The sequence below is a fragment of the Pygocentrus nattereri genome, chromosome 27 (genome assembly GCF_015220715.1).
Source record: "Pygocentrus nattereri isolate fPygNat1 chromosome 27, fPygNat1.pri, whole genome shotgun sequence".
Lineage (NCBI taxonomy): Eukaryota > Metazoa > Chordata > Actinopteri > Characiformes > Serrasalmidae > Pygocentrus > Pygocentrus nattereri.
This window is the reverse complement of record NC_051237.1, coordinates 25,099,623-25,127,590: the sequence shown is the minus strand read 5'-3', so window position 1 is coordinate 25,127,590 and position 27,968 is coordinate 25,099,623. Positions and strand designations below refer to the sequence as shown.

The window sequence follows — 27,968 nt, the reverse complement described above, 5'->3', positions numbered from 1 at the left end:
ACAGCACAAAGGAAGGCGTTAATGTTTCATAGGCTAATAAAGTGAGACAGGGAGTCATTATTTTCAGAGATGGACCGATCAGTGTTTTTGAGGCCGATACCGATTCGCTGATCGACTTTCAGCACGATCAGCCGATAGCTGATCCCGATCAAGAGCGGGGCTGGATGCCACATTTAAAGGCTACAATTTTTTAGATCTTCGTGGCCATAAAACCCAAACCACACGCTGTCCATCAGGGAACGTCCACTAAAATATGGAATTTAATCCATTTGTGTTTCTATTGTTTCACAGTGACCTCAGAATAAAGTCGGTCACACCAGTGACGTCAGCTAGAAGCTTCATATGAGATCATGAGCTGAATGAGAGAATCTCTGAGAACTCAGAGACACAGTATCTCTGCGAAGGTAAAAACCCTAAACCTGCCTGTTTCCACCTTTCAGGACCGGCTGATTTATCTGGACGTTGCAGATGATTTTCTGGCGAAGGCTCGTCGTTTCTACCCACCTAGAGATGATGATGATGATGAAGACGAAGCGAGAACCATAAACCTGCCGTACCTGCTGTCCCTGATGAAACAGAACATTTCTGGAGGAGAGGAAGACGATGATGATGATGAAGGAGAGATCAGTGGACAAGATTAAGAACTTTCAGCTAAACTTACTTAGCAACTGCAACAGGACTTGAGGAGTAAGTTTAGATTTAAGGACTAAGACTAATGCTAACAGAAGGTAAGACTGTAGTTTTAAGGTGGAGAATGGGGAGTTTTAGGGTTTAGTCTAAGGCTAGCTTTAAGGTTAATTTTCAGGTTTAGTCTAAATCTAGTTTTAAGGTTTAAGATTTAAGATAGTTTTAGGGTTTAGGGTAAGGCAGGTTTTAAGGCTAGTTTTAAGGTTTAGTCTAAGGCTAGTTTTAAGGTTTAAGATAGTTTTAGAGTTTAAGGTAAGGCTAGTTTTAAAGGCTAGTTTTAAGGCTAGTTTTAAGGTTTTAGTTTTAGGGTTTTAGGGCAAGGCTGGTTTCAAGGCTTGTTTTGGTGGTAGGCTAGTTTTATGGTTCGGTCTGAGGCTAATTTTTAAGGCTAGTTTTAAGACTAATTTTAAGGTTTAAGCTAGTTTTAGGGTTTAGGGAAAGGCTGGTTTTAAAGGCTTGTTTTGGTGGTAGGCTAGTTTTATGGTTCAGTCTGGGGCTATTTTTTAAGGCTAGTTTTAAGTTTTAGTCTAAGGCCAGTTTTAAGGCTAGTTTTAAAGTTTAAGCTAGTTTTAGGGTTTAGGGAAAGGTTGGTTTTAAAAGCTTGTTTTGGTGGTAGGCTAGTTTTATGGTTCAGTCTAAGGTTAATATTTAAGTCTAGTTTGAGGTTTTAGTCTATGGCTAGTTTTAAGGCTTTATTCTAAGGCTAGTTTTAAACTTTAAGCTAGTTTTAAGGTTTAGCCTAAGAGTAGTTTTAAGGCTAGTTGTACGGTTTAAGCTAGATTTAATGTTTAGTCTAAGGCTAACTTTTAAGGTTAGTTTTAAGTGCAAAGCTAGTTTTAAGTTTTACTGGAAGGCTAGTTTTAAGGATTAAAATAGTTTTAAGGCTTAGCCTAAGGTTGGCTTTTACTGTTAGGCAAATTTTAAGGTTCAGAATAAGGTTACTTTCTTAGACTTGTTTTAAGTGTTAAACTAGATTTAAGGTTTAGTCTCAGACTAATATTTAAAGCTAGCTTTAAGTTTTAAGCTAGTTCAGGGTTTAGTTAGTTTTTCAGGCTGGTTTTATGTTTAGCCCAAAGATAGTTTTAAGGGTGGTTTTCAGGTTTTTGGTTAATTTTAAGGTTCAGACTTTTTTATTTTTTAAAGCTGATTTTAAGGTTAGACTTAGACAAGTTTTTTAAAGTTTAGTTGGGCTAAGTGGTTTACTGAGGTTAACATAGCTCATGCTTAATTCTTCTCAGCTTTATGTAATTCATTCAACAATTATTTTTGCATAATGTACCAACGGCCAGAATGAACCCAAATAAATATGAAATATAAATAAACTGAATTGTGATTGAACCAATAAATAAAATAATTTGGAGCAAATGTATCTTCTGTATCCAGTGTTGTGTTGCTGGGTTTGTTATGTTTGTAATACTCCTCTGTTTTGATACTTACAGCTTCTGGTCTGGTGCAGAGCTCAGAACATTGATTTATCAGTTTACTCAGGCTTTAGCAGAGCTCAGTAAGACTGAGATTAATAACTGATCACATTGATTTATCAGTCTACTCAGGCTTTAGCAGAGCTCAGTAACACTGAGATTAATAAATGATCACATTGATTTATCAGTCTACTCAGGCTTTAGCAGAGCTCAGTACCACTGAGATTAATAACCGATCACAGTGATTTATCAGTCTACTCAGGCTTTAGCAGAGCTCAGTAAGACTGAGATTAATAACCGATCACATTGATTTATCAGTCTACTCAGGCTTTAGCAGAGCTCAGTACCACTGAGATAAATAACTGATCACATTGATTTATCAGTCTACTCAGGCTTTAGCAGAGCTCAGTAACACTGAGATTAATAACCGATCACATTGATTTATCAGTCTACTCAGGCTTTAGCAGAGCTTAGTAACACTGAGATTAATAACCGATCACATTGATTTATCAGTCTACTCAGGCTTTAGCAGAGCTCAGTAACGCTGAGATTAATAACTGATCACATTGATTTATCAGTCTACTCAGGCTTTAGCAGGAATTTTAGGGTTGGTAAAATAGCCGTATGTTGAGTTTAACTCACACTATACTTCCATAAGTGTTCACTCCCCCATCCAAATCATTCAATTCAGGTGTTCAAATCATTTCCATGGCCACAGGTGTATAAAGCCGAGCCCCTAGGCCTGCAGACTGCTTCTACAGACATTAGTGAAAGAATGGGTCGCTCTCAGGAGCTCAGTGAATTCCAGCGTGGTACCGTGATCGGACGCCACCTGTGCAGCAAGTCCAGTCATGAAATTTCCTCACTACTAAATATTCCACAGTCAACTGTCAGTGGGATTATAACAAAGTGGAAGCGATTGGGAACGACAGCAACTCAGCCACGAAGTGGTCGGCCACGTAAAATGACAGAGCGGGGTCAGCGGATGCTGAGGGGCATAGTGCACAGAGGTCACCGACTTTCTGCAGAGTCAATCACTACAGACCTCCAAACTTCATGTGGCCTTCAGATCAGCTCAAGAACAGCATAGAGAGCTTCATGGAATGGGTTTCCATGGCTGAGCAGTTGCATCCAAGCCTTACATCATCAAGTGCAATGCAAAGCGTGGAATGCAGTGGTGTAAAGCGCCGCCACTGGACTCTAGAGCAGTGGAGACGTGTTCTCTGGAGTGACCAATCACGCTTCTCCATCTGGCAAGTCGATGGACGAGTCTGGGTTTGGCGGTTGCCAGGAGACGGTACTTGTCTGACTGCACTGTGCCGAGTGTAAAGTTTGGTGGAGGGGGGATTATGGTGTGGGGTTGTTTTTCAGGAGTTGGGCTCGGCCCCTTAGTTCCAGTGAAAGGAACTCTTAAAGCTTCAGCACCAAGAGATTTTGGACAATTTCATGCTCCCAACTTTGTGGGAACAGTTTGGGGACGGCCCCTTCCTGCTCCAACATGACTGCTCACCAGTGTACAAAGCAGGTCCATAAAGACACGGATGAGCCAGTTTGGTGCGGAAGAACTTGACTGGCCTGCACAGAGTCCTGACCTCAACCCCATAGAACACCTTTGGGATGAATTAGAGTGGAGACTGTGAGCCAGGCCTTCTCACCCAACATCAGTGTCTGACCTCACAAATGCTCTTCTGGAAGAACGGTCAGAAATTCCCATAAACACACTCCTAACCCTTGTGGAAAGCCTTCCAAGAAGAGTTGAATCTGTTATAGCTGCAAAGGGTGGGCCGACATCATATTAAACCCTATGGATTAAGAATGGGACGTCACTCAAGCTCATATGCGTGTGAAAATATAGTGTAGTTAAGAAACAAGAATTGATGGTGTTTATTTATAAGGTTGTATTTTTAAAGAATTATTGGATACTCTAAAATGATTCTCCTAAACATTTAAAAAGTAATTGCATTCTGCATTCTTTATAAAATGCAACGTGGTTTGAACAGAGATCTTCATCAGAATAGTTTCTGGGGCAGTTCTTTTCTTGCAGCAGTACTGAGTTTGCTTTTAAATCTTAAGGGGGAGGAAGAGGAGGAGTGCCTTGCAATCAGTGGGTAATCAATCAATAAAAAGATGAATGTTTAATTAAACGCAAATGTAAAGAATATTTAGCTGAGTTTAATGCATTAAATCACATTTCATGCTTCGAGTGAGTTCTCAGCGCTGACCAGACGAAAAGAAAAACAATATAATTTTTTTATCCTGACTTTTATTTTGAAATGCTCATCCGCCATTGTGGAGAGCCGTCAGGGTCACTGTCCCTCCGCACAGCTACAGGACTTTTATTTCATTGGTACGAAATATTTTTCCCGAGTTAAGTTCTAAAGCTGGTCTGTGCGCTGTTCTGTGGTGCTCGGCTGAGGTGAGGGAAATGGGAAATGTGGACGCGATAATTCAGGTTCATAATAATTGTGATCAGAACTTGCAGGGTTTAAATTAAATTAAGTTGTTTTCTGGGCGAAGCTGTGGCTTGACTTGTACCTAATAACGTTATAGCACATTTATGTAAGTTAATATTTAACATTAATAACGATTTAGCTGCTCTTTATCGAATCCTAATAATTCTTGTTCGAATTTCCCCGTTCCACCTTAAATGCTGTATCAGTTCTAGTCTGGCGCCGCGAGGCCTAATGTGTCAGAATGGACCTGCTGCACCATTTAAGGTGGAACGGGAAAATTCGAACAAGAAGCAAACTAACCCCAGCCAGTTTGTCCAGTTTGTTGGTTTTAATGAGTGAAACCTTCACCAGGGAGAATAACAGGCGAGTCCAGTTGTCTTTTGCTGTGTCATATCATCTTAATCCTGCTTTTAAAGAACCCATGTCCCGCATATTGCTAGTCAGCTCATTAAAGGGAAATTCTACCCTGTTTAAAGCTTCTGCATAAAGATAAGTGGTCCAGATGTAAACCGAGCGGTTCAAAGCGGTTTGGACTGAAACGCTCTGTTCTAGATAAACTTACAGAGTCAGAACTGTTCACAGTTGTGGTGATGGGAACCAGACGTCCCTCTAAAAGCTCCTCACAGAAAGTTCCTACATGAACTGGTTCTGAATTCACTGCCTGATGACTGAGACGCTGTTTTATGAGAGTTTAGAGAACTTCAACTCCATTCATGGTGGAGTGAGACATGCATGGCGCTGTGCGGCAAAATAGTCCCCAAAGAAAACTGATTATTCCAGATTTTCCACTATTTTCCCATCATCAACATTCCATATAAAGCTCAGAAGACTCGTGTAGGTTCTCTGGTGGTTCTGGATGGTAAATAAGTGTCTATATCTGTGTTGTAGTCATGGCGACGCCTGGTTCCCATCACCACCACTCTAAAAGATTTTTAACATGCTGCCTAATGCAGTCTCATATCTCATAGTAATAACTTAATGTGTCAGATTTATTAGAAACGTTATTGTTATTTTGACTTTTTTATAATAAAAATAAGTCTTGTCTTCCAGGTGCTGTGCGGGTGCAGGTGGATGTTGGGGGTGAGAGCTCTGCTTGGTCTCGGTCTCCTCGTGACGTCACGAGGGGTATCTGTCCTCGCCCACAGGGGAGCGTATGCACATGCGTGTGAAAATACCTACAGAGTGTCCTCCGCTAGACAGGCCTGCACGATGGCGAGCACCATCAAATATTTAGGGTACGTATGGCAATCAAGCCAGAGTGACTCCGCAACACACAGCTTTAAAGGAGAAGTTCAGAGGAAACATCAAATTTCCCCCATGGTTGACATGTAGCTCATTAGTAGGGGTACAGCAGTGCACGGTATGTTGTCTATCCATTCAGTACGCCCCCTACAGGTCAGTGTGGACCGTAATTATTTAAAACGGAGAAGTAAAGGACCTCCAGGCGAAGATGAGAAGACCATTTGGATGTGCTGTTAGTGCCATGCTGGTTGGTGGGGTATCAGACAGCTGTAGTAGAAACCCTGAACGAGGGCGTTCGTCTGTGTTTACAGGCAGGAAGAAGCTCAGCGCATCGACGAAGAGCTTTTTTCAGAGTACAGCTTCAGTGTGGACCAGCTGATGGAACTCGCTGGACTCAGCTGCGCCACAGCCGTGACGAAGGTAAACACCCACGTTTTACACTTTTAGCAAAAAGACCTCAACCCTTCATAACCCTAAATAAATCGTTTTTCAGAAAGTTCTTTAAAATCCCACACAGCCCAAATCTGTAATTTCTTCCTATATATGTTCATTTTGCTTACATTATAATAATAATAACAATAATCTTCATCATCATATTTACACAATTTCTGTTTAAACCATATGTTTTATCAATCAAAACCCAGTCCTATTTCTTCTTTTTACCCCTACCCCTTGTTTTCGAGTGTTGCCCCTTGTTCCTGAGCTACAGGGCAGTGGTTGAGATCTTCCTCTGAAATGAGACCCTCTAATAAAAGAGCATCACTTCATTATCAGCTACTAGCGCCGCTCTGTGGGCGACCCTGCCCGTCTGCAGGGACAGCAGAGGAGGGGAAAGTTCAGCTCCTCACTGCTGGGCTTTAGTTACATTTAGGGATCATACGCCTTCAAAGAGGGGGGCAGTTATTTATTATCACCCCCACTAATTCTTCAGTGATATGAAGCTGAAGTCAGAGATTCTCCAGATTCTCCAGTGTAGTTTAATGCTTGTTATGCTTGTAAGAAAATGACCAAAATACACCGAAATGACATTAAACTAATATAATATGATGGTTACTGTCATTTTTTAACGGAGAAATTCTCACATTTGTGGGTTTCTTTGGTCTCTTGTTCTCCGTCTCGTCCGCTTTTTCTGTTTTTCCTCATATCTCTCTTTTTGGAGTCTTTAAAAAACCTCCGTTTAGAGGACCATGTGGCCCCAACACTTCACCCCACCCCCTATCTCAACGCTCATCAGGACACCCCACCCCTAGATGAGAACCTGCGAACCAGAGGGGTAGGAAGGAGAGGAAGAGATGAGGGGTGAAATGGGACCGGGTCTTGATGTCCAAATTTCGCTGCTTAGCTCTGGAGCTTCAGGCCTAACGTTGCTAATGAGCACTAGACGTCTATAGTCACTGATGTCCTTTCTGTTAACACATCCCCAAAACTTCTCTCGGCCAGCTCAGTCCTCGTCCAGGTCTTCATTGAGGTGGTGCAGACTTGTAGATGTGTTTTAGCACACGGTATGATCGAGACCGTGGTGTTCACATGTTGTCTGCATGTCCGTCTCTCAGGGTTATCCCCTGCAGGCGCTGATTAAGAGCCCACCCAGAGTGCTGGTGATTTGCGGCCCGGGCAACAACGGAGGCGACGGGCTGGTGTGCGCTCGCCACCTCAAACTGTTCGTAAGTATTTCTGTTCTTCCTTCTATTGCAGTTCTGCTGCGCTGTTATAATAGATATTTGTAGAAGAAACCACATAGCTGGAGACTTCACATCACCAGTCAGCCGTAACATTAACACCACCTCCTGGTTTCTACGCTCACTGTCCACTTTATCAGCTCCACTGACCACATAGTTTCACTGATACTCTGTTACCCTGTTCTTCAGTGGTCAGGACCCCCATGGACCCTCACAGAGCAGGTACTATTTGGGTGGTGTGTTGGTGTGTGTTGCGCTGGTCTGAGTGGATCAGACACAGCAGTGCTGCTGGAGTTTTTAAACACCTCAGTGTCGCTGCTGGTCTGAGAATAGTCCACCAACCAAAAATATCCAGCCAGCAGCGTCCTGTGGGCGGCGTCCTGTGGGCGGCGTCCTGTGGGCGGCGTCCTGTGGGCGGCGTCCTGTGGGCAGCGTCCTGTGACCACTGATGAAGGACTAGAGGATGACCAACACAAACTGTGCAGCAGCAGATGAGCTGTCGTCTCTGACTTTACGTCTGCAAGGTGGACCGACAAGGTAGGGGTGTCTAACAGAGTGGACAGTGAGTGGACACAGTGTTTAAAAACTCCAGCAACACTGCTGTGTCTGATCCACTCAGACCAGCACAACACACACTAACACACCACCACCACGTCAGTGTCGCTGCAGTGCTGAGAATGATAGAAATGGAATAAAACAAAGGCTTTTCAAAAGAAACTGGATTATATCACGATTCTGTGCTTTGGGGACACTTTGGCTGGTGCCACATACGTCTATTAATAAATAATTAATTAACTATTTGTGTTTACGTAAGTCTCAGGTCGACTGTACTGATCCCTTTCTGTGTGTGTCAAACCCACAGGGATACGAACCCGCTGTTCTGTACCCAAAGCGGCCAAACAAACAGCTCTTCCAGAACCTGACCACTCAATGTGAGAAGATGGAGATAAACTTCCTGTCAGAGATGCCTGAGGTACCAGATCAGCCACGTTAAGAGTTCTGAGGAACGTCCCCAAGCACAAACAACACACTGTCTCTGCTGTAACAAAACCTGGTATCTCCAGAAAGTGTAACTTTATGGAACAGGCCTCTATGTGCATTAATACAATGTGATTTAATTCCGTGTCATTTTGGACTTTTTCTCTTGGTCCATTCATCAGGAAATGTTCTCATAATGAAAAGATGTTATGTTTAAATGTAAGAAGCAACAATAATGTTCCCGGGTCAAATTGACCAGATATATGCAGCTGCATAGCGAAACCACCTGGCAGCACCCTAGCAACCATCTGGGATACCATAGCAACCACCTGAGATACCATAGCAACCACCTAGCAACACTCTAGCAATGTCCTTGTATACCTTATCAAACACCTGTCAACACCCTGCCAGCCACCTAACAACTGCCTGGGATACCATAGCAACCACCTGTCAACACCCTAACAACCACTTGGCAGGGTCGGAATAGCTCCTGAAAACTTAGTAGTTAGCTACTTTACCTACTTTCCCACAATTTGTAGCTGCTACAATTAAGCTACACTATATTTCCAAAAAAAATTGGTTGGTATGAACTTGAGTGACATCCCATTCTTAATCTATAGGGTTTAATATGATGTCGGCCCACCCTTTGCAGCTATAACAGCTTCAACTCTTCTGGGAAGGCTTTCCACAAGGGTTAGGAGTGGAGTGTTTATGGGAATTTTTGACCGTTCTTCCAGAAGTACATTTGTGAGGTCAGACACTGATGTTGGATGAGAAGGCCTGGCTCACAGTCTCCACTCCATCCCCAAACTGTTCTTTCAAAGAGCATGAAATTGTCCAAAATCTCTTGATGCTGAACCATTAAGAGTTCCTTTCACTGGAACTAAGGGGCCGAGCCCAACTCCTGAAAAACAACCCCACACCATGATCCCCCCTCCACCAAACTTTACACTCGGCACAATGCAGTCAGACAAGTACCATCTCCTGGCAACCGCCAAACCCAGACTCGTCCATCAGATTTCCAGATGGAGAAGCGTGATTGGTCACTCCAGAGAACTCGTCTCCACTGCTCTAGAGTCCAGTGGCGGAGCTTTACTCCACTGCATTCCACGCTTTGCATTGTGCTTGATGATGTAAGGCTTGGATGCAGCTGCTCGGCTATGGAAACCCATTCCATGAAGCTCTCTACGCTGTTCTTGAGCTGATCTGAAGGCCACATGAAGTTTGGAGGTCTGTAGTGATTGACTCTGCAGAAAGTCGGTGACCTCTGCGCACTATGCCCCTCAGCATCCGCTGACCCCGCTCTGTCATTTTACATGGCCGACCACTTCGTGGCTGAGTTGCTGTCGTTCCCAATCACTTAGACTTTGTTATAATCCCACTGACAGTGGACTGTGGAATATTTAGTAGTGAGGAAATTTCCCGACTGGACTTGCTGCACAGGTAGCGTCCGATCACGGCACCACGCTGGAGTTCACTGAGCTCCTGAGAGCAACCCATTCTTTCACTAATGTCTGTAGAAGCAGTCTGCAGGCCTAGGGGCTCGGCTTTATACACCTGTGGCCATGGAAGTGACTGGAACACCTGAATTCAATGATTTGGATGGGGGAGTGAACACTTATGGAAGTATAGTGTACTTTTCAAGAAAGAGTAATGGCTACTTTTTTAGCTACTTTCAAAGCGTGATTATCAGAATGTTTGTGAATCTTGATCTGACACACCAAACAAGCCCAACTCACAGTGTAAACAAGGCACGGCGTTTAATCCTGCGCCAGAAAGAAACAACCGAAAAGCTGCAAATACACAAAAAAAACACCAAAAAGTGACTTTAACTGCAACCAACAATCAAACTTACACAACCAAAGGCGTGATATCCAACAAAAACATAGACTAAGTAAAGGGAAAGTCAATCATTCCTGTTTTTTCCCCCAATAAAAATCAGCAAAAATAATCGAATACAAACCGGAGAATTTTGTGCAAAGCACTGGCAACTGTTGAAATAAAACTGTTCCAATTTAAACATTTCAGCGAAATACACAGACATTCAGAGTCCTTTAAACCTCAGTAACACACAGCTTCAAAATCCTCATCAGTGCCGCTGGCTCTGCACAGTATTATTAGTAATAGTCTATTATTATTATTATTATTAGTCAATGTTTTTTTTCGCCAGGGCTCGGCAACAAACGGCTCTTTAACTGCCCTTTTGTGGCTCCACAGCTGAATTAGATTTTTAGGTAAAATAACAAATTCTAACACTGTTTTAACAACAAATGGTCTTAACTGCTGGAGTTAATGCATAGCTGTTAATTCACCAACCTTTAACGCTGAACTGACTGCTGGACACACAGCAATGCAGACAATGAAAAGGCAAAGAGAGAGATTTAAGGCGAACATCGACCATTTGTAGACGAATAAACTAATGTGTTTTTATATTCACTCCAGCTGGTTTCCTGATGCATTTAATCTGCATCGAGAAACTGACACTTTTTCCCCATTCCACCTTAAATGGTGCCTCAGTTACATGACATTTAAGGTGGAACGGGCCAAGTCAAACAGGAAGCTGGTGAATGAGCAGCTTCTCATAAAAAGTTGAACGTTGAGAGACATTTTACAAGAACCTCCAGCTATTTTTGCTGAAAGGTTTCCTGCTGGAGATGTGAGAAAAGTGGCTGTAGCTGAGCTGAAGGCTGAGGCAGAGCAAAGTCAGTCTGCGTTTATTATGCGTTTATTTATATTATGTTTTTAGTCTATAATAGCACATCAGCACACACTGAGACACGTTCACAGCCAAGATGATAAAACAGACACGATGTTGTCTCATTTTTGTTGAAAGGACAAAACGGCTCTTCTTAACCTTTGGGTTGCGACCCCTGAGCCCTCGGTCATTGTGGCCCAGTTAACGGGCGCGCTCTGTGGTTCAGATTTTTCCTGGATCGCCTGAAGCCTGTAGTGAAATTTTTCGCTATAGCTACACTAAAATTTGCAGGCGCTACAGATACTAGCTACAGAAATCTGTGGTTAGCTACAAAAAGTAGTGCACTACTTAGCTGCTCCCCCATCCCCGCCCCCTGGGATACCATAACAATGACTGATGCTTTCAAAGCCCCATTAGGAATTCAGTGCAAACTGGATTGGTGGCTAGTCACTTTTAATAAAGTAGAATCTGTAGAAAAGATCTGATGGAGACGATCCAGTGAGGTCTGAGCTGGAGATGGTAAAGCGCTTGTAACGTTTTCTCTGTTTGTCTTTCAGGCAGATGAGATTGATGACGTTTATAATGTGGTGGTCGACGCAATCTTTGGCTTCAGCTTTAAAGGTGCGGTGCGAGAGCCCTTCGGCAGGATCCTGTCCACACTGAAGAAGGTCACCATTCCCATCGCCAGTGTGGACATCCCCTCAGGTCAGTCGGTCCAGCATCAACCAGTAAAACCGGTCACATTTGACTTGACTGTGGTGAGAATAAGGAGTGTAACAGTTCACACGGTTTAATATGAGTGGTGATTAGACACACATGGAGTGCCTGAAAATCTGCCTTAAGTTGCTGTTAATATTAAAATTTTTCACCTTTCAAAGTAATAAAGCATTTTACAACGACGGGTTTGCTCTCGTCTGACGCCCGTCTCTCTAGTGACATCTACTGGCCGTGTGTTTTATCTGGCTCATTCCTTCTGCACGCTGTATTTCTTATGTATGTCTTGTCCAATCATAACAAAAATTATTAAAGTGACTAAAGACGAATGAAGCCTTGTTTCCAGTGTATGACAGTAAGCATATGAAGTCACACCGTCAGAGATGAACGAGGCTTGTGTCACTGATCCACTGAAACGTGGATCTTCGGCCTGTGATTGACACATTGCCCAAGTCAATCGTCCCAGGAGCCCAGAAACACTGCTGGCTCTTTTAAACTGGTTTAAATGGGGAAAAAACTCAATTCAGGGCTTTTGTGACAGAAGAGAGAGTCATAAACCAACATCAGTTTCCTGTGAAGGCATTTTTTTCCAAGGCTGGGGAGATGATGAGCTGGAGGTGGACGATATGGTGCAAATATAATATCAAGAAATTTTAACGACACGTGACGATTTATTTTTTCAGACATCTGATCAGCTGGAACAGTCTTACTATCAAAAACTGTGAACATGATTTGTATTCAGTATTTGGCACTAAATCCAGTTACACAGACTAATTTTACTCTATCATGAGTCAGTCAGTGGGTCAGAAAAGCATTCTGTATTGTAAAATAATTTATCACAATAACAATGTACACTGGTCAGGCAGAACATCATGACCACCTCTTCGTTTCTACACTCACTATCCACTTTATCAGCTCCACTTACTGTATAGCTGCACTCTGTAGTTCTACAGTTACAGACTGTAGTCCATCAGTTTCTCTGATACTCTGTTACCCTGTTCTTCAGCGGTCAGGACCCCCATGGACCCTCACAGAGCAGGTACTATTTGGGTGGTGGGTCATTCTCAGCACTGCAGTAACACTGACGTGGTGGAGGTGTGTTAGTGTGTGTTGTGCTGGTCTGAGTGGATCAGACACAGTTGGAGTTTTTAAACACCTCAGTATTGTTGCTGGACTGAGAACCAAAAATATCCAGCCAGCAGCGTCCTGTGGGCAGCGTCCTGTGGGCAGCGTCCTGTGACCACTGATGAAGGACTAGAGGATGACCAACACAAACTGTGCAGCAGCAGAAGAGCTGTCGTCTCTGACTTTACATCTACAAGGTGGATCGACAAGGTAGGAGTGTCTAATAGAGTGGACAGTTAGTGGAAACAGTGTTTAAAAACTCCAGCAGCACCGCTGTGTCTGATCCACTCAGACCAGCACAACACACACTAACACACCACCACCACGTCAGTGTTACTGCAGTGCTGAGAATGACCCACCACCCAAACAGTACCTGCTCTATGAGGGTCCATGGGGGTCCTGACCACTGAAGAACAGAGTATCAGAGAAACAGATGGACTACAGTCTGTAACTTTAGAACTACAGAGTGCAGCTATACAGTAAGTGGAGGTGGTCAGAACGTTCTGCCTGATCGGTGTAGATGGTCACATTGTCCAGCCCTATGATGAGCAATAGAAGTTATTTTATTCCCAGAACGTGATAAAAAATAATCGATAATTAATAGTTGTTGTTGTTGTTGTTGTTGTTGTTGTAATTGATATAGTTGTTCGTTTAATAATTACTGAAAGTTCCAGTTGCATTTCTTCCCTTATTGTCATACGCTTGAAACAAGACTGTTCATTCGTTTTTATTCAGTTTAATCGTTTATTATGGTGAATAGAAAATACTGAGCTACACTGTACGGTCAGAATGAGCCAGTTATAACGATGGCCAGTTATTGAGAGTCAGATGTTTCCACACCTCAAATCAAAGCTTCATTTTGCCCATCACACCTGGGAGCCACCTTAAAGCCTGATATTTGCTCAGTATTGTGTTAGACATGCCTGGTAAACTTAACTCCAGGGCTTTTGAAACTCATAAATGAGGATTACTGTATTGCTCGATTTCATTTTGTCCTCCCTGTTCTTGTTTGCTGTCCGGCGTGGTCCAGAGGAGGATGGGCTCCCCTTTTTGAGTCTTGCTTCCTCTCAAGGTTTCTCTTCTGGAGTTTCTCCTTTGCCACTGTCTCCACTGGCGACGCTCATGGGGGCTCAGACTCTGATTTTTCTGTAAAGCTGCTTTGTGACAACACCAACTGTAAAAAGTGCCACATAAATAAACTTTGACTTGATTTTCCAGGTTGGGATGTGGAACAGGGCAGCCCTGACGGGATCCAGCCGGATATGCTCATCTCCCTCACCGCGCCGAAGAAAGCAGCAGAGCACTTTAAAGGACGTTATCATTACCTGGGAGGGAGGTTCGTTCCTCCGGCACTGGAGAAGAAGTACGGTCTGAGGCTGCCTCAGTATCCCGGCACCGAGTGTGTCTACCAGCTCAGCTGAGGACGAGGACGAGTTAATCTGGTGTGTATGTAGAATAAAGTTCTGAGCACCTTGAGTTACAAACCACCACTGCTTTGAACTGAGAGATTATAAGGTGGTTTATGGATGTGAAATATTTTTCAAATGAAAGTTTGTTGATACTTTAATCATTAAATGCTCTCACTGCTGACTGTGTATGTCTACGTTATTCCACTGAAATCTTCCATAGAAAAATTGTTTTATTCTTTAATTGAATTCATGAGGTCAATGTGATGTACACTCCTAAAAATGATGAGTTCAAGGGTTCTTTACTACATGAGAAAATGGTTCTCTATATAACCAGGAACACTCAAAGAACCCTTTGCATGATTAAGCAGAATCAGAATCCTTTATTGATCCCAGGGGGAAATTGCAGTTGTTAGTTGCAGCCATTTATGTAAAAGAATAAACACTTTAATACAAGCCCAATTCCAGGGAAGTTGGGATGTTGTGTAAAACAAATAAAAACAGAACACGATGATTTGCAAATCCTTTTCAACCCGTATTCAATTTAATACACTACAAAGACGAGATATTTAATGTTCAAACGGATAAACTTTATTGTTTTTTGCAAATATTCACTCATTTTGAATTTGATGCCTGCAACGCGTTCCAAAGAAGTTGGGACAGGGGCAACAAAAGACTGGGAACGTTGAGGAATGCTCAAAAACACCTGTTTGGAACGTTCCACAGGTGAACAGGTTAATTGGAAACAGGTGAGTGTCATGATTGGGTATAAAGGGAGCATCCCTGAAAGGCTCAGTCGTTCACAAGCAAGGACGGGGCGAGGTTCATCACTTTGTGATCAACATTGTTGAGAACAACGTTTCTCAACATGCAATTGCAAGGAATTTAGGGATTTCATCATCTACAGTCCATAATATCATCAAAAGATTCAGAGAATCTGGAGAAATCTCTGCAAGTAAGCAGCAAAGCAGAAAACCAAACCCTGAATGCCCGTGACCTTCGATCCCTCAGGCGGCACTGCATTAAAAACCGACAGCATTCTGTAACGGATATTCCCACATGGGATCAGGAACATTTCAGAAAACCACTGTCAGTGAACACAGTTCGTCGCTCCGTCTACAAGTGCAGGTTAAAACTCTGCCATGCAAAGCGAAGCCACATATCAACACCACCCAGAAACGCTGCCGGCTTCTCTGGGCCCGAGCTCATCTGAGATGGACTGACGCAAAGTGGAAAAGTGTCCTGTGGTCTGATGCGTCCACATTTCACACTGTTTCTGGAAATCATGGACGTTGTGTCCTCCAGGCCAAAGAGGAAAAGGACTGTCTGGATTGTTTTCAGCGCAAAGTTCAAAAGCCAGCATGTCTGATGTTGTGGGGGGGTGTTAGTGCCCATGGCAGGGGTAACCTGCACATCTGTGAAGGCCCCATTAATGCTGAAAGGTACATACAGGTTTTGGAGCAACATCTGTTGCCGTCCAAGCAGCGTCTTTTTCAGGGACGTCCTGCTTATTTCAGCGAGACGATGCCGAGCCACATTCTGCACGTGTTACAACAGCGTGGCTTCGTAGTAAAAGAGTGCGGGTACTAGACTGACCTGCCTGCAGTCCAGACCGTCTCCCATTGAAAATGTGTGGCGCATTATGAAGCGGAGCCCCTGGACTGCTGAGCAGCTGAAGCTGGACATCAAGCAGGAATGGGAAAGAATTCCACCTACAAAGCTTCAACAATCAGTGTCCTCAGTTCCCAAACGCTTATTGAGTGTTAAAAGGAAAGGTGATGTAACACAGTGGTAAACACGCCCTTGTCCCAACTTCTCTGGAACGTGTTGCAGCCATCAAATTCAAAATGAGTGAATATTTGCCAAAAAACAATAAAGTTTATCCGTTTGAACATTAAATATCTCGTCTTTGTAGTGTACTCAATTGTATATCGGTTGAAAAGGATTCGCAAATCATCGTATTTCTGTTTTTATTTATGTTTTACACAACGTCCCAACTTCATTGGAATTGGGGTTGTAATTTAAAACAAAGATAAAGAGATATTTGGAATATGTACACGAGATTCAAGTTCTTATGAATACAGTAAAGTGGCGGTGACTGTGATAATAAATATTAAACATCTAGTATAAAGCAGTTCAAATTATTGTACCTCTGAATTATTGCACACAATTATTATAGAATTATTATTATTATTATAGAGTTATAGAATTTATAGACGTCTTCCACATCATGGAAGATGCAATGTGAAATGGTTCTACAGATTGATGGAGAGTGTTGTAGATGATTCTATACATAACCCTTTGAATAGGGTTCTGTGTAGCACCAAAAAGGGTTCTTCTGTCGTGACAAAGGAGTCATCGTAACAATGGCAGGACCTTTTTTGGTGCTGTACAGAGCCATTTTTCAAAATGTTCTATATACTCCATGCAGAGAACCCTTTAATCATGCTTGGAGTGTTCTTGGTTCAATATAGAAACATTGTCTTTACTAAGGAACCCATGAAGAACCATGTTCTTTAAGAGTGTAGTACTACTACAATCATTTACATTATTTATAATAATAATTATTATTATTCATTTACTAGTGTATTTTATAATGATCAGTATTATGGTACCTGTTTAGTTGAGGCTGCTGTTGCTCTCTTGCTCTGTCCTCTTTAACTAATGACGGAGGAAGTAGTAGCTAAAATTCATAATGTGGTGAAAGCGCACTGTCATGCTAGATGGTGGTGATTTATGTTCCTTTCAACACGTTCACAGAAATTTGCACGGCAGCTTCTACAAGCGGTTCAGCTGTTTGCTCTGCATGCACATGCTTCCACCATCCACCGCACAATAAGCCCATCAGGCAGTGACCTCACCTGGTCCCTAATTAAATCAGTGGGATGGCTTGGTCCAGTTCAAAAATACTGCCAAAGTGTCAGACAAGAGGTCCTGACTCGCAATCTCTGTTCTAGTGCATCCCAAAGGTGTTCAGTGGGGTTGAGGTCAGGGCTCTGTGCAGGCCACTGGAGTTCCTCCACACCACACTGGTCACTCTGTGTCTTTATGGAGCTGCTTTGTGCCCAGGGGCTCAGTCCTGCTGGAACAGGAAAGGCTCTTCCCCAAACTGCTGACACAAAGCTGGAAGCTTAACTGTGTAAAATGTCTTTGTGCTGCAGCATCAACATCACCCTTCACTGGAACTGAGAGCCCAAACCCTGAAAAACAGCCCAGCCCATCATCCCTCCTCCACCAAACTTTAATGTCAGCTCTGCATTTAGATAACATTCTCCTGACATCCACCAAACCCAGAATCATCATCAGACTGACAGATAGAGAAGATTCATCACTCCAGAGAACAGGGTTCCACTGCTCCAGAGTCCAGTGGCGGAGCTTTACACCCCTCCAGCCGATGCTTGGCATTGCGCATAGTGATCTTGTATGATAGAGGCTTGTATGCAGCTGCTCAGACAGGGAGACCCATTTCATGAAGATCCTGATGCTCAATTCTTGTGCTGATGTGGCTTGCAGAGGCAGTTTGGAACTGTAGTGAGCATTGCAACACAGGATAGGCCATTTTTATGCAGTATGCACTTCTACCGCTTTGTGGCTGGGCTGTTGTTGCTCGTAGATGCTTCCATTCCACAGCAATAGCACTTACAGTGGACCAGGGCAGATCTAGCAAGGCAGACATTTCGCAGACTGACTTGCGACAAAGTGCCACATTGAAATGTACTGAGCTCTTCAGTGTGACTCTTTCTATTGCCAGTGTCTGTTTTTTGAGACTGCATGGCTATGTGCTTGATTTTATACAACTCAATAATTAAAGTGTTGTCCACATACTTTTGGCCATATTGGCCCTAGTTTCAGGCTTTTTTTTAGACATGTTGTAAAACATATTCTTAACTTTTAGCACCACTTTTTACTCCAGGTATGTAAACAAGAGTAATCAGCACTAGCTGCACAGAAAAGATCAGTGATGAGGATCAAAGTAGTTTTGTATTTTTTAATCAATAATATTAGTGACCGTGAAAAATTGCTTGCTTTTAAAATGTGGTGTATAAATGTTTGTGTCTGATTTATAAAATAATGCTTAATGAAATGTGAAAAACTAATGAATGTGACACTTGTAGTGTCTCTGCTAACCTGAATTGGTCTACTCTATAAATAATTTAACGCTCCGAATTCAAATGTGGCATTTAGAACAATGTACAAAACTGAATTAGAGGGGACAATCTGGGTTCTAATCATTTACAATGAACAAATATGTAAAAAATGAATGTAAAATAAAAATGCATCGTCGGGTTAAAAGCAGATAGAGTTGTAAACAGTTCACACCAACAAACCCCCAAAATCAGCTCAGAGTCACAGCATATCAGCACACATAGAAACCTCGTTATGCTTCCAGAAGGCCCTTAAAGGGGAAGTCCACAGATTTTACAAAATTCCCCCATAACTCAGTGTGTGAGGTGTAATCAGAGAGATTCAGAGGGTTTGGTGTGAAATGGTTCAGGCGTCTTTACAGTGGCGGTGATGGGAACCAGGCGTCGCCATGACTACAACACATATACAGACACTTTATTTACCATCCAGAACCACCAGAGAACCTACACGAGTCTTCTGAGCTTTATATGGAATGTTGATGATGGAAAACAGTGGAAAATCTGGAATAATCAGTTTTCTTTGGGGACTATTTTGCCTCATAACACCCTGCATATGATGTATCCCTCCACCATGAATGGAGTTTAAGGCCAAAATCTTATCAAAACTACACTATTAAAAAAAAAGAGTTCCTTTAGTAAAGAAAAATGTTCTATGCAGAACCATGAAATCTCAAAGAACCATTTGCTTGCTAAAATGGTTCTCTGCATGGTGAAATAGTTCTTCAGATTAATAGAGAATGTGCTCTAAATGGTTCTATATAGCACCAAAAAGGGTTCTGCTCTGGTTACGATGTCAAGCTTCTACCAATAAAGGAATTTCAGCATGCAAATGGTTCTTTGAGTGTTTTTGGTTCTACATAGAATCTTTGTCTCTGCTAAAGAATTTTTAAAGAGCGTATCATAAAACAGCATCTCAGTCATCAGGCAGTGGATTCAGAACCATGTAGGAACTTTCTGTGAGGAGCTTTTAGAGGGGGACGTCTGGTTCCCATCACCACCACTGTGGACAGTTCTGACCATTTAATTATGCAAACACGTTTGAAAATCAGTGGAATTCTCCTTTAAAGCTGTTGATGGTTCTGTTGGAGGGTTTGTCTTCCGTCCCGTACAGGCAGCGTCTCTGTGCCCCTCACTAGTTTTTACAGCAGGGTTTGCGGTTTTCGTTCACCTCGCTGGTCGGGATCGTCTGCCCCAGGGTCACCGCGCTGATAGAGCCGCGGGTCACTTCTCTACTCGCCACTTTCTTATGGATTGCTGAAAAAAAAACAGAAGAAAACAGAAAAATCTCTTCACCCTTTCACTCTTAAAAACAAATCAAAGGGTCATAAATCATTCTTGGTTTGGACCATGGTGCGAAATAGAAGGGTCCTGGGGGGTCTGGTATCCCTTAATTAACCTCTTGGTACCCCTGAATGTCTCAGAATGAAAATTCTGGAGGGTCCCTGAAAATAAACCACAATAAGCTTCTGTCTCTGGTGGCCTTAACTAACTAGAGCTGCTGCTCTGCTCAGCCTCAGGGTGGCACTGTAGCAGCCTGGCTCACCCAGTTGGTCCTTCATAGTCTAGAAACCGTAACTCTGCCCGGATTCCTCTGAAACACTTTCCAATGAGCTGCAGCAGATCTGAAAGCCGGAAAACTCGCCCAGTTTCCCAAGAGTTTGGAGTGAAGAGTGACTGTTCCTCATTCCTCACACTGAAGACAGGAGAGGAGACGAGGAAGATCTCAGTTACTGTGAGGAAGAGTGCAGAACCGCACTAGAACAGAGACTCTACAGAGGAGGAGACGAGGAAGATCTCAGTTACTGTGAGGAAGAGTGCAGAACCGCACTAGAACAGAGACTCTACAGAAGAGGAGACGAGGAAGATCTCCGTTACTGTGAGGAAGAGCGCAGAACCGCACTAGAACAGAGACTCTACAGAAGAGGAGATGAGGAAGATCTCAGTTACTGTGAGGAAGAGTGCAGAACCGCACTAGAACAGAGACTCTACAGAAGAGGAGACGAGGAAGATCTCAGTTACTGTGAGGAAGAGCGCAGAACCGCACTAGAACAGAGACTCTACAGAAGAGGAGACGAGGAAGATCTCAGTTACTGTGAGGAAGAGCGCAGAACCGCACTAGAATAGAGACACTACAGAAGAGGAGACGAGGAAGATCTCCGTTACTGTGAGGAAGAGCACAGAACCGCACTAGAATAGAGATTCTACAGAAGAGGAGATGAGGAAGATCTCAAAAGAAGGTCCGGCTCGATGTTTCAGCCTCAAATGATCTCAGAATCAACGTCACACTGATGGAAGTGTGATAGAAGTAGATGATCCACTCACGTCCTCAGAGACGCTCCTTCACTGAGTTTTCACTGAGGTTCTCTTTCAATTCTCCTTCAATCAGATTCATCCACTCAGGGAAGAAGCACAACCCACCCTACAGAATGTTCTGCATGCAGTTACAGTTACATTCCACCAGAGAGGGCACCAAGTCCCCAAAACGTACACAGTGTGGCTTTAAGGAACATCTACACTGCTTCTCAAACCTGATCCTTCAGAGAATCAGAAGTGGTCGTCTGCTCAAAAAATGATTTTTTATTTAAAGACTATACAATTCGAATACGATTTCCACAAGACCATGACGGCATCTGAATAGTGCTTTCATTGATCTTGTTCTGGTAGCTATGTCTCACATCTCGTAAAGGCTCGAATCTTCGATGGTAACTTTACAAGAGAAGAAAAAAACATTCTGAACTTTAAATAATTGAAACCATAAAAAATTTGGGAGCATTTCTATCGTTCAGTTTATTATGAAATTTTCACCCAAGCCAGAGTCCAGCTAACAATTGTAAGTCATATAAAAAAAACATTAAATAAAATATAAAAAAAGGGATAAAAGGGTTTTGATTCTTGACAGCTCTGCCAATGTATACACAGAGTCCATGGGCCTACAGATCAGGCAAAATGGTAGAAAGCAGACAGGAAAAGAAGATTTATTCAACTATTAAGATGCAGCCAATGTGTGTGTCCATGGCATCACTCCAAAGAAGCCTTTACCATTTAGCACTGTTATTTAAAAAGTGTTTAACGGCTACTTTTGCTAACAGCTATCAAATTATTTATAAATGACAATGATGATCTTTAGAGAAGATCCTGTATCTGATCGGTAACCATTTTTCTACCATGTAATGCCTCGATTTTATGCTTTACAGCCTACATTGCTGAAAACCTTCATACTAGATCTAGTACACACCTGTTAGGACCTCGAGGAAGGCGCTTTCCACGTTGGTTGATTCGAGTGCTGAAGTCTCCATGAACAGCAGACCTTTATCCTCTGCATGACGAGAAAGCGAAACACTGATGAACATCACATTATTCTTTATTACATAAAGATACAAAAGCAACTGCTGTGAGTTATTCACTATCTACTATGAATAATTTAGTTTCTACTATGAATTATTCAGTATCTATTATGAATTATTTAGTTTCTACTATGAATTGCAGTATCTAACTATGAATAATTACTATACATTATTTAGTTTCTACTATGCATTATTTAATATCTACTATCAATTATTCAGCATCTACTATGAGTTATTCAGTATCTACTATGAATTATTCAGCATCTACTATGAGTTATTCAGTATCTACTATGAATTATTCAGTATCTACTATGAATTATTTAGTTTCTACTATGAATGATTTAGTTTCTCCTCTTAATTATTCACAAACTACTGAGTTATTCAGCATCTACTATGAATAATTAAGTATCTACTATAAATTATTTAGTTACTACTATGAATTATTCACATACTATGAGTTATTCAGTATTTACTATGAATAATGAAGTATCTACTATGAATATTTCAGTGTCTACTATTAAAGATTCAGTAACTACCTTGAATCATTGAATAACTGCAATGTCAATATCAAATAGTTAGTATTTATTACTAATACTAGTACTACTATTTATTGCTAATTATTACTAATACTAGCATTATGCTTTTAGAATTATTTAGTAATTATTCAGTATCCACTGTCAATTATTCATTAACTAGTATGAATTATTCTGAATCTATTGTTAATTATTAAAATCTGCCCTATTGATGGTAATTTTTCAAGATTTGAATAACTAATGACTGATGACCTCTGAACTAATCATTCCTCGCTCAGCAGCACAATAGATTATGTCTTAACGTATACAGACAAAGCTAGCTATGTTTATTCCACCTGTGTGTTAAATTACTGACAGTCAGAATTGAGTGTTTATTAACCTGCATAGCTTTTTGCTTCCTCTGTTGGTACAGTGCGTTGGGCAGCCAGGTCACTCTTATTGCCCACCAGCATGACCACTATGTGTGGATCTGCATGGTCATACAGTTCCTTCAGCCAACGCTCTACATTCTCATATGTCAGGTGTTTGGTGACGTCATAAACCAGGAGAGCTCCAACTGCCCCTCTGTAATACCTACAAAAACAGGAGTTTGAAACAGAAACAGAAACAGAACTGAAACAGAGTAAAGCTGGAATAAGACCTAAAGTTAGATTACTGAGGACTTACTGTTAGATTAATGAGGATCTAGTGTTAGATTACTGAGGACCTAGTGTCAGATTACTGAGGACCTAGTGTTAGATTAATGAGGATCTAGAGTTAGATTACTGAGGACCTAGTGTTAGATTAATGAGGATCTAGTGTTAGATTAATGAGGATCTAGTGTTAGATTAATGAGGATCTAGTGTTAGATTACTGAGGATTTAGTGTTAGATTACTGAGGATTTAGTGTTAGATTACTGAGGATTTAGTGTTAGATTACTGAGGACCTAGTGTTAGATTACTGAGGACTTACTGTTAGATTACTGAGGATTTAGTGTTAGATTACTGAGGACCTAGTGTTAGATTACTGAGGACCTAGTGTTAGATTAATGAGGATCTAGTGTTAGATTACTGAGGACCTAGTGTTAGATTAATGAGGATCTAGTGTTAGATTACTGAGGACCTAGTGTCAGATTACTGAGGACCTAGTGTTAGATTAATGAGGATCTAGTGTTAGATTACTGAGGACCTAGTTTTAGATTAATGAGGATCTAGTGTTAGATTAATGAGGATCTAGTGTTAGATTACTGAGGACCTAGTGTTAGATTACTGAGGACTTACTGTTAGATTACTGAGGATTTAGTGTTAGATTAATGAGGATCTAGTGTTAGATTACTGAGGACCTAGTGTTAGATTACTGAGGATTTAGTGTTAGATTACTGAGGATTTAGTGTTAGATTACTGAGGACCTAGTGTTAGATTACTGAGGATTTAGTGTTAGATTACTGAGGACCTAGTGTTAGATTACTGAGGATTTAGTGTTAGATTACTGAGGATTTAGTGTTAGATTACTGAGGACCTTGTGTTAGATTACTGAGGATTTCATGTTAGATTACTGAGGACCTTGTGTTAGATTACTGAGGACCTAGTGTTAGATTACTGAGGATTTAGTGTTAGATTACTGAGGATTTAGTGTTAGATTACTGAGGACCTTGTGTTAGATTACTGAGGATTTCATGTTAGATTACTTGCTGTTAGATCGCTGCTGTTTGCAGATGATGTGGTCCTACTGGGGACATCAGGCCACAAACTTCAGCTTTCGCTGGATCGGTTTGCAGCCGAGTGTGAAGCGGCCGGGATGAGAATCAGTACCTCTAAATCCGAGACCATGGTTCTCAGGCAGAAAAGGGCGGAGAGCCCTCTCTGGGTCGGGGATAGGCTCTTGCCTCAAGTGGAGGAATTCAAGTATCTCGGGGTCTTGTTCACGAGTGATGGTACAAGGGAGCGGGAGATTGACAGGCGGACTGGTGCTGGGTCAGCAGTGATGCGGGCTCTTTACCGGTCTGCTGTGGTAAAGAAAGAGCTGAGCCATAAGGCAAGGCTCTCGATTTACTGGTCGATCTACGTTCCCACCCTCACCTATGGTCATGAGCTTTGGGTAATGACCGAAAGAATAAGATCGCTAATACAAGCGGCCGAAATGAGTTTCCTCTGCAGGGTGTCTGGACTCTCCCTTAGAGATAGGGTGAGAAGTTCGGTCATCCGGGAGGGACTCGGAGTAGAGCCGCTGCTTCTTCATGTCGAGAGGAGCCAGCTGAGGTGGTTCAGGCATCTGGTTAGGATGCCTCCTGGACGCCTCCCTCGGGAAGTCCACCTGGGAGGAGACCCCGGGAAAGACCCAGGACACGCTGGCGTGACTATATTGCCCAGCTGGCCTGGGAGCGCCTCGGAATCCCCCTTGGAGAGCTGGTGGAAGTGGCTGGGGAAAGGGAGGTCTGGGCCTCATTGCTTAGGATGCTGCCCCCACGACCCGAACCCCGGAGAAGCGGAAGATAATGGATGGATGGATGGATGGATGGATGGATAGTGTTAGTTTACTGAGGACCTAGTGTTAGATTACTGAGGACCTAGTGTTAGATTACTGAGGACCTAGTGTTAGAATACTGAGGACCTAGTGTTAGATTACTGAGGACCTAGTGTTAGATTACTGAGGACCTAGTGTTAGATTACTAAGGACCTAGTGTTAGATTACTGAGGACCTAGTGTTAGATTACTGAGGACCTAGTGTTAGATTACTGAGGATTTAGTGTTAGATTACTGAGGACCTATTGTTAGATTACTGAGGACCTAGTGTTAGATTACTGAGGACCTAGTGTTAGATTACTACGGACCTAGTGTTAGATTACTGAGGACCTAGTGTTAGATTACTGAGGACCTAGTGTTAGATTACTGAGGATGACCCCACATTATTAAGTTATAGAAGTGAATCTGCACTGTTAAGTTTGAGCGGTTTTAACCTTCATTTTAGTTCTCAAAAAATGTAGCTATACAGTTTACAGAAGTCTTCCACTGGAGATTTTTGTCATAAATTAGCTTCTATTTGTGGGCCCTGTTTTGGCCTGAGTGGACTCACGCTGAGGTGATGGCCCGGTAGCGCTCCAGTCCTGCTGTGTCCCAGATCTGAGCTTTGATGGTCAGTGTGTCCACTTGAATGCTCCTCGTACTGAACTCCACTCCGATGGTCGTGCGGCTGTCATGATTGAACTCATTTTTGGTGAATCGGGACAGCAGGTTGCTCTTTCCAACCCCAGATTCCCCAATTAGTACCACTGAAGAGCAAAAAGAGAGGAAGGTTTGTCCCCAGAAAAGACGTTACTGGTAAAGCCACGCATTCCAGCTTCTATCTTGTGACAGTGTATTTATTTACAAGTCTAACAGCTACAAAAAATGAGGCGTGTATCTCTTAAAAGACATTTAATACCCTAACAATCCTTATCTATGAGCGAAGCTTCGTATAAATGGAAGTAACAAAGAAAAATTTCAATAAAACATGACAGCCTTCAATCTCTGATGTGTCACACGGCAGCTTTGGATAAAAGAGACAGCCGTCTTACCTTTGAAGACGAAGTTGTAGCTCAAATCTGTCCCCATCTTCGCCTTTTACAGTGAGAGCTTTTGTTAGCAGGGTCCTCTGATAGTTCTGACGGTGAGGAGGAACAGTGTAGAGGAAGCTCCCAGCTGGTGAGACCATCGGTTTTCTGGTCAGAGTTTGGATTCCATGCTGGCAGACTCTTCCTCAAGTTCCTGAGACAGGTGATGGTGGGGCTGTGGAGCTGGAGGAACAGGTTCAACCACCACAGCACAATGTCTGTGGGAGTGACTAAATCACATCCATTCAGTCTCTGCCTGCTCTGTGTTTATCAGCGCTCATAGGCGCGTCTCTAAACCACATACTGAACTAATGGCTAAAGGGATCTCATTCATAAACAAAAACAGTCTGAATATGATTGAATCCACAGTCACCGCAGAGTGATAAACATTTCATTGCAAACATTTACAGGAACAGATCCCAGCGTAGATTGGTCAGAGTATGTAAACAATGGATTTGGTGTTAAAATTGAATTGTTAAAGTTACACTTGCCTTACAGAGCGCAGTTTTAATGTGCCAACATGAAGGTAAACAATGTACTCTGTGGCGCTGGCGCAGAGGAAAATGCAAGGTGAACTCCAAAACAAGCTGCAACACGTCACAATAAACACAGCCAACACACACATTTTTAACTAACAACCAACAATAGAAAGAGCAACATCAAATGTCCTTTCTTAATTGGGGATAGGAGGTGCCTTCGGTCACAACTTTGCATGCCACACCCAGAGGTGGGGATGCTGGACACCACATAGCCCCCTCCAAGGCTCAGCAATCTCGGCAGCCCACAGTCTCTGAGGCTTTGTTCGGCCTGTGTAGGAGGCCAATTGTCTGAGGCGTGCAGGAGGCCTGTCTCCTGCCCAAAGCATTGCTGGAGGGCTGTGGTCAGTGCTGCCGTGTTGCTCCACTCGCAGGTCAAAAAGCATGTAGAACCTTCCCCCATAAGGCCAGGTAGAGCTGTACTGCGGTGACGGCTGCTGTCCACCGAGTACAGCACCCAGGTGATCTCGCCGTCATTGCTCGGTAGGTGGTTGCACTCTGTTCCCTCTGCTGGGCTCCGCCATCGGTCTTCCACTGGACTCTTCTTCACCACCCACTGTTCACCACCACTTAGCAGTGCTGTCCAACGTCTCACACCACTGTGGCACTGGCATTAAAAAAGATAAGTACTCTATTATTGAGCAGGCGGTAGGGGACAGCCACCGGCCCAACACTACTCAAGCACAGCTGGAGAAGTGGGAAGGTCACTTCTAGCCCTACGTCTTCTCTCCAAACTCACACAGAACAACCCACAACATGACACAGTAAAATGCAGCCAACACATATGCACACATCTCAAACCATCAACCAACAACATAAACAGCAATAACACTATCCAGTGGTGTGGGTGATGGCGGGTGGGGGGGGTGGGGTGCGTGTAGGCACAGTTTTGCATGCCACACCCCTGAAACCGCCACAATATACCTTCAGCCACTAGGGGGCACCAATGACAGTCATGACAGCTGACCCAAATTTTTTCTTGTAGTTTTTTTTTTTTAATTGCAGATGTGACACAATATGCACTGCAGTGAAAGCCATAGTGCACATGAAGTAATGCAAATTTCTAAGAAAAAAAATTGTCAAAGCCTCATTTTTTTGCCTACAGGCTAAATTAAGGATGCTGTTAAATACATTGCTCCTTTTGCATGGCACAACCAAAAACTACTAAACAATTGTAAATAAATAAATAAATATAAATAAATAAATACACGAAAATTCTACATTTCATAACTTTGTCCATAGTTTGGGTTTTTTTTTTTTTGTCACAAGAATCATTACTATACACTCCTCTGTTTCACATGCTTTTCACGCTTTTCCACGCCTCTGTCATAATAAAAGCAGTCATAAGGACATGTTCTTATAACAAAGTCAAAAGCAGATCTTCTCAGTAAGCTTGGGGACATCTTGCCATAATTGTTTAGTAGTTTTTGGTTGTGCCGTG

The 27,968-nt window shown here is 42.6% G+C and overlaps 3 protein-coding genes across 5 annotated transcripts in view; 2 read left to right on the top strand and 1 right to left on the bottom strand.

The window, feature by feature from the left end:
- Nucleotides 1-2,052, top strand: part of mreg (melanoregulin) — a 13,755-nt gene extending 11,703 nt beyond the window's left edge. Inside the window, exon 5 of the mRNA XM_017722760.2 lies at nucleotides 441-2,052. Coding sequence (XP_017578249.1) covers nucleotides 441-641 — 201 coding nt within the window. The 3' untranslated portion in view covers nucleotides 642-2,052. The remainder of the gene's footprint in view (nucleotides 1-440) is intronic.
- A 2,342-nt stretch (nucleotides 2,053-4,394) lies between these two features.
- naxe (NAD(P)HX epimerase) lies at nucleotides 4,395-14,584 on the top strand. Of its 3 annotated transcripts, none has more exons than XM_017722763.1 (7): nucleotides 4,395-4,455; nucleotides 5,612-5,796; nucleotides 6,115-6,223; nucleotides 7,357-7,467; nucleotides 8,345-8,455; nucleotides 11,713-11,860; nucleotides 14,213-14,584. In XM_017722763.1, exons 2-7 carry the CDS (start codon nucleotides 5,633-5,635, stop codon nucleotides 14,413-14,415), a joined length of 846 nt encoding a protein of 281 aa, XP_017578252.1. In that variant the 5' UTR covers nucleotides 4,395-4,455; nucleotides 5,612-5,632; the 3' UTR covers nucleotides 14,416-14,584. The 3 variants fall into 3 exon arrangements, with proteins under 3 accessions (XP_017578252.1, XP_017578251.1, XP_017578250.1); XM_017722762.1 differs by having other exon boundaries at nucleotides 4,404-4,524; XM_017722761.2 differs by having other exon boundaries at nucleotides 4,413-4,560.
- A 4,954-nt stretch (nucleotides 14,585-19,538) lies between these two features.
- Nucleotides 19,539-26,176, bottom strand: rab25a (RAB25, member RAS oncogene family a). Its single transcript, XM_017722764.2, has 5 exons — nucleotides 25,956-26,176; nucleotides 25,475-25,670; nucleotides 22,802-22,995; nucleotides 21,781-21,861; nucleotides 19,539-19,799 (listed from the first exon to the last, which is right to left on the bottom strand). Exons 1-5 carry the CDS (start codon nucleotides 25,990-25,992, stop codon nucleotides 19,678-19,680), a joined length of 630 nt encoding a protein of 209 aa, XP_017578253.1. The 5' UTR covers nucleotides 25,993-26,176; the 3' UTR covers nucleotides 19,539-19,677.
- Nucleotides 26,177-27,968: the final 1,792 nt, after the last annotated feature.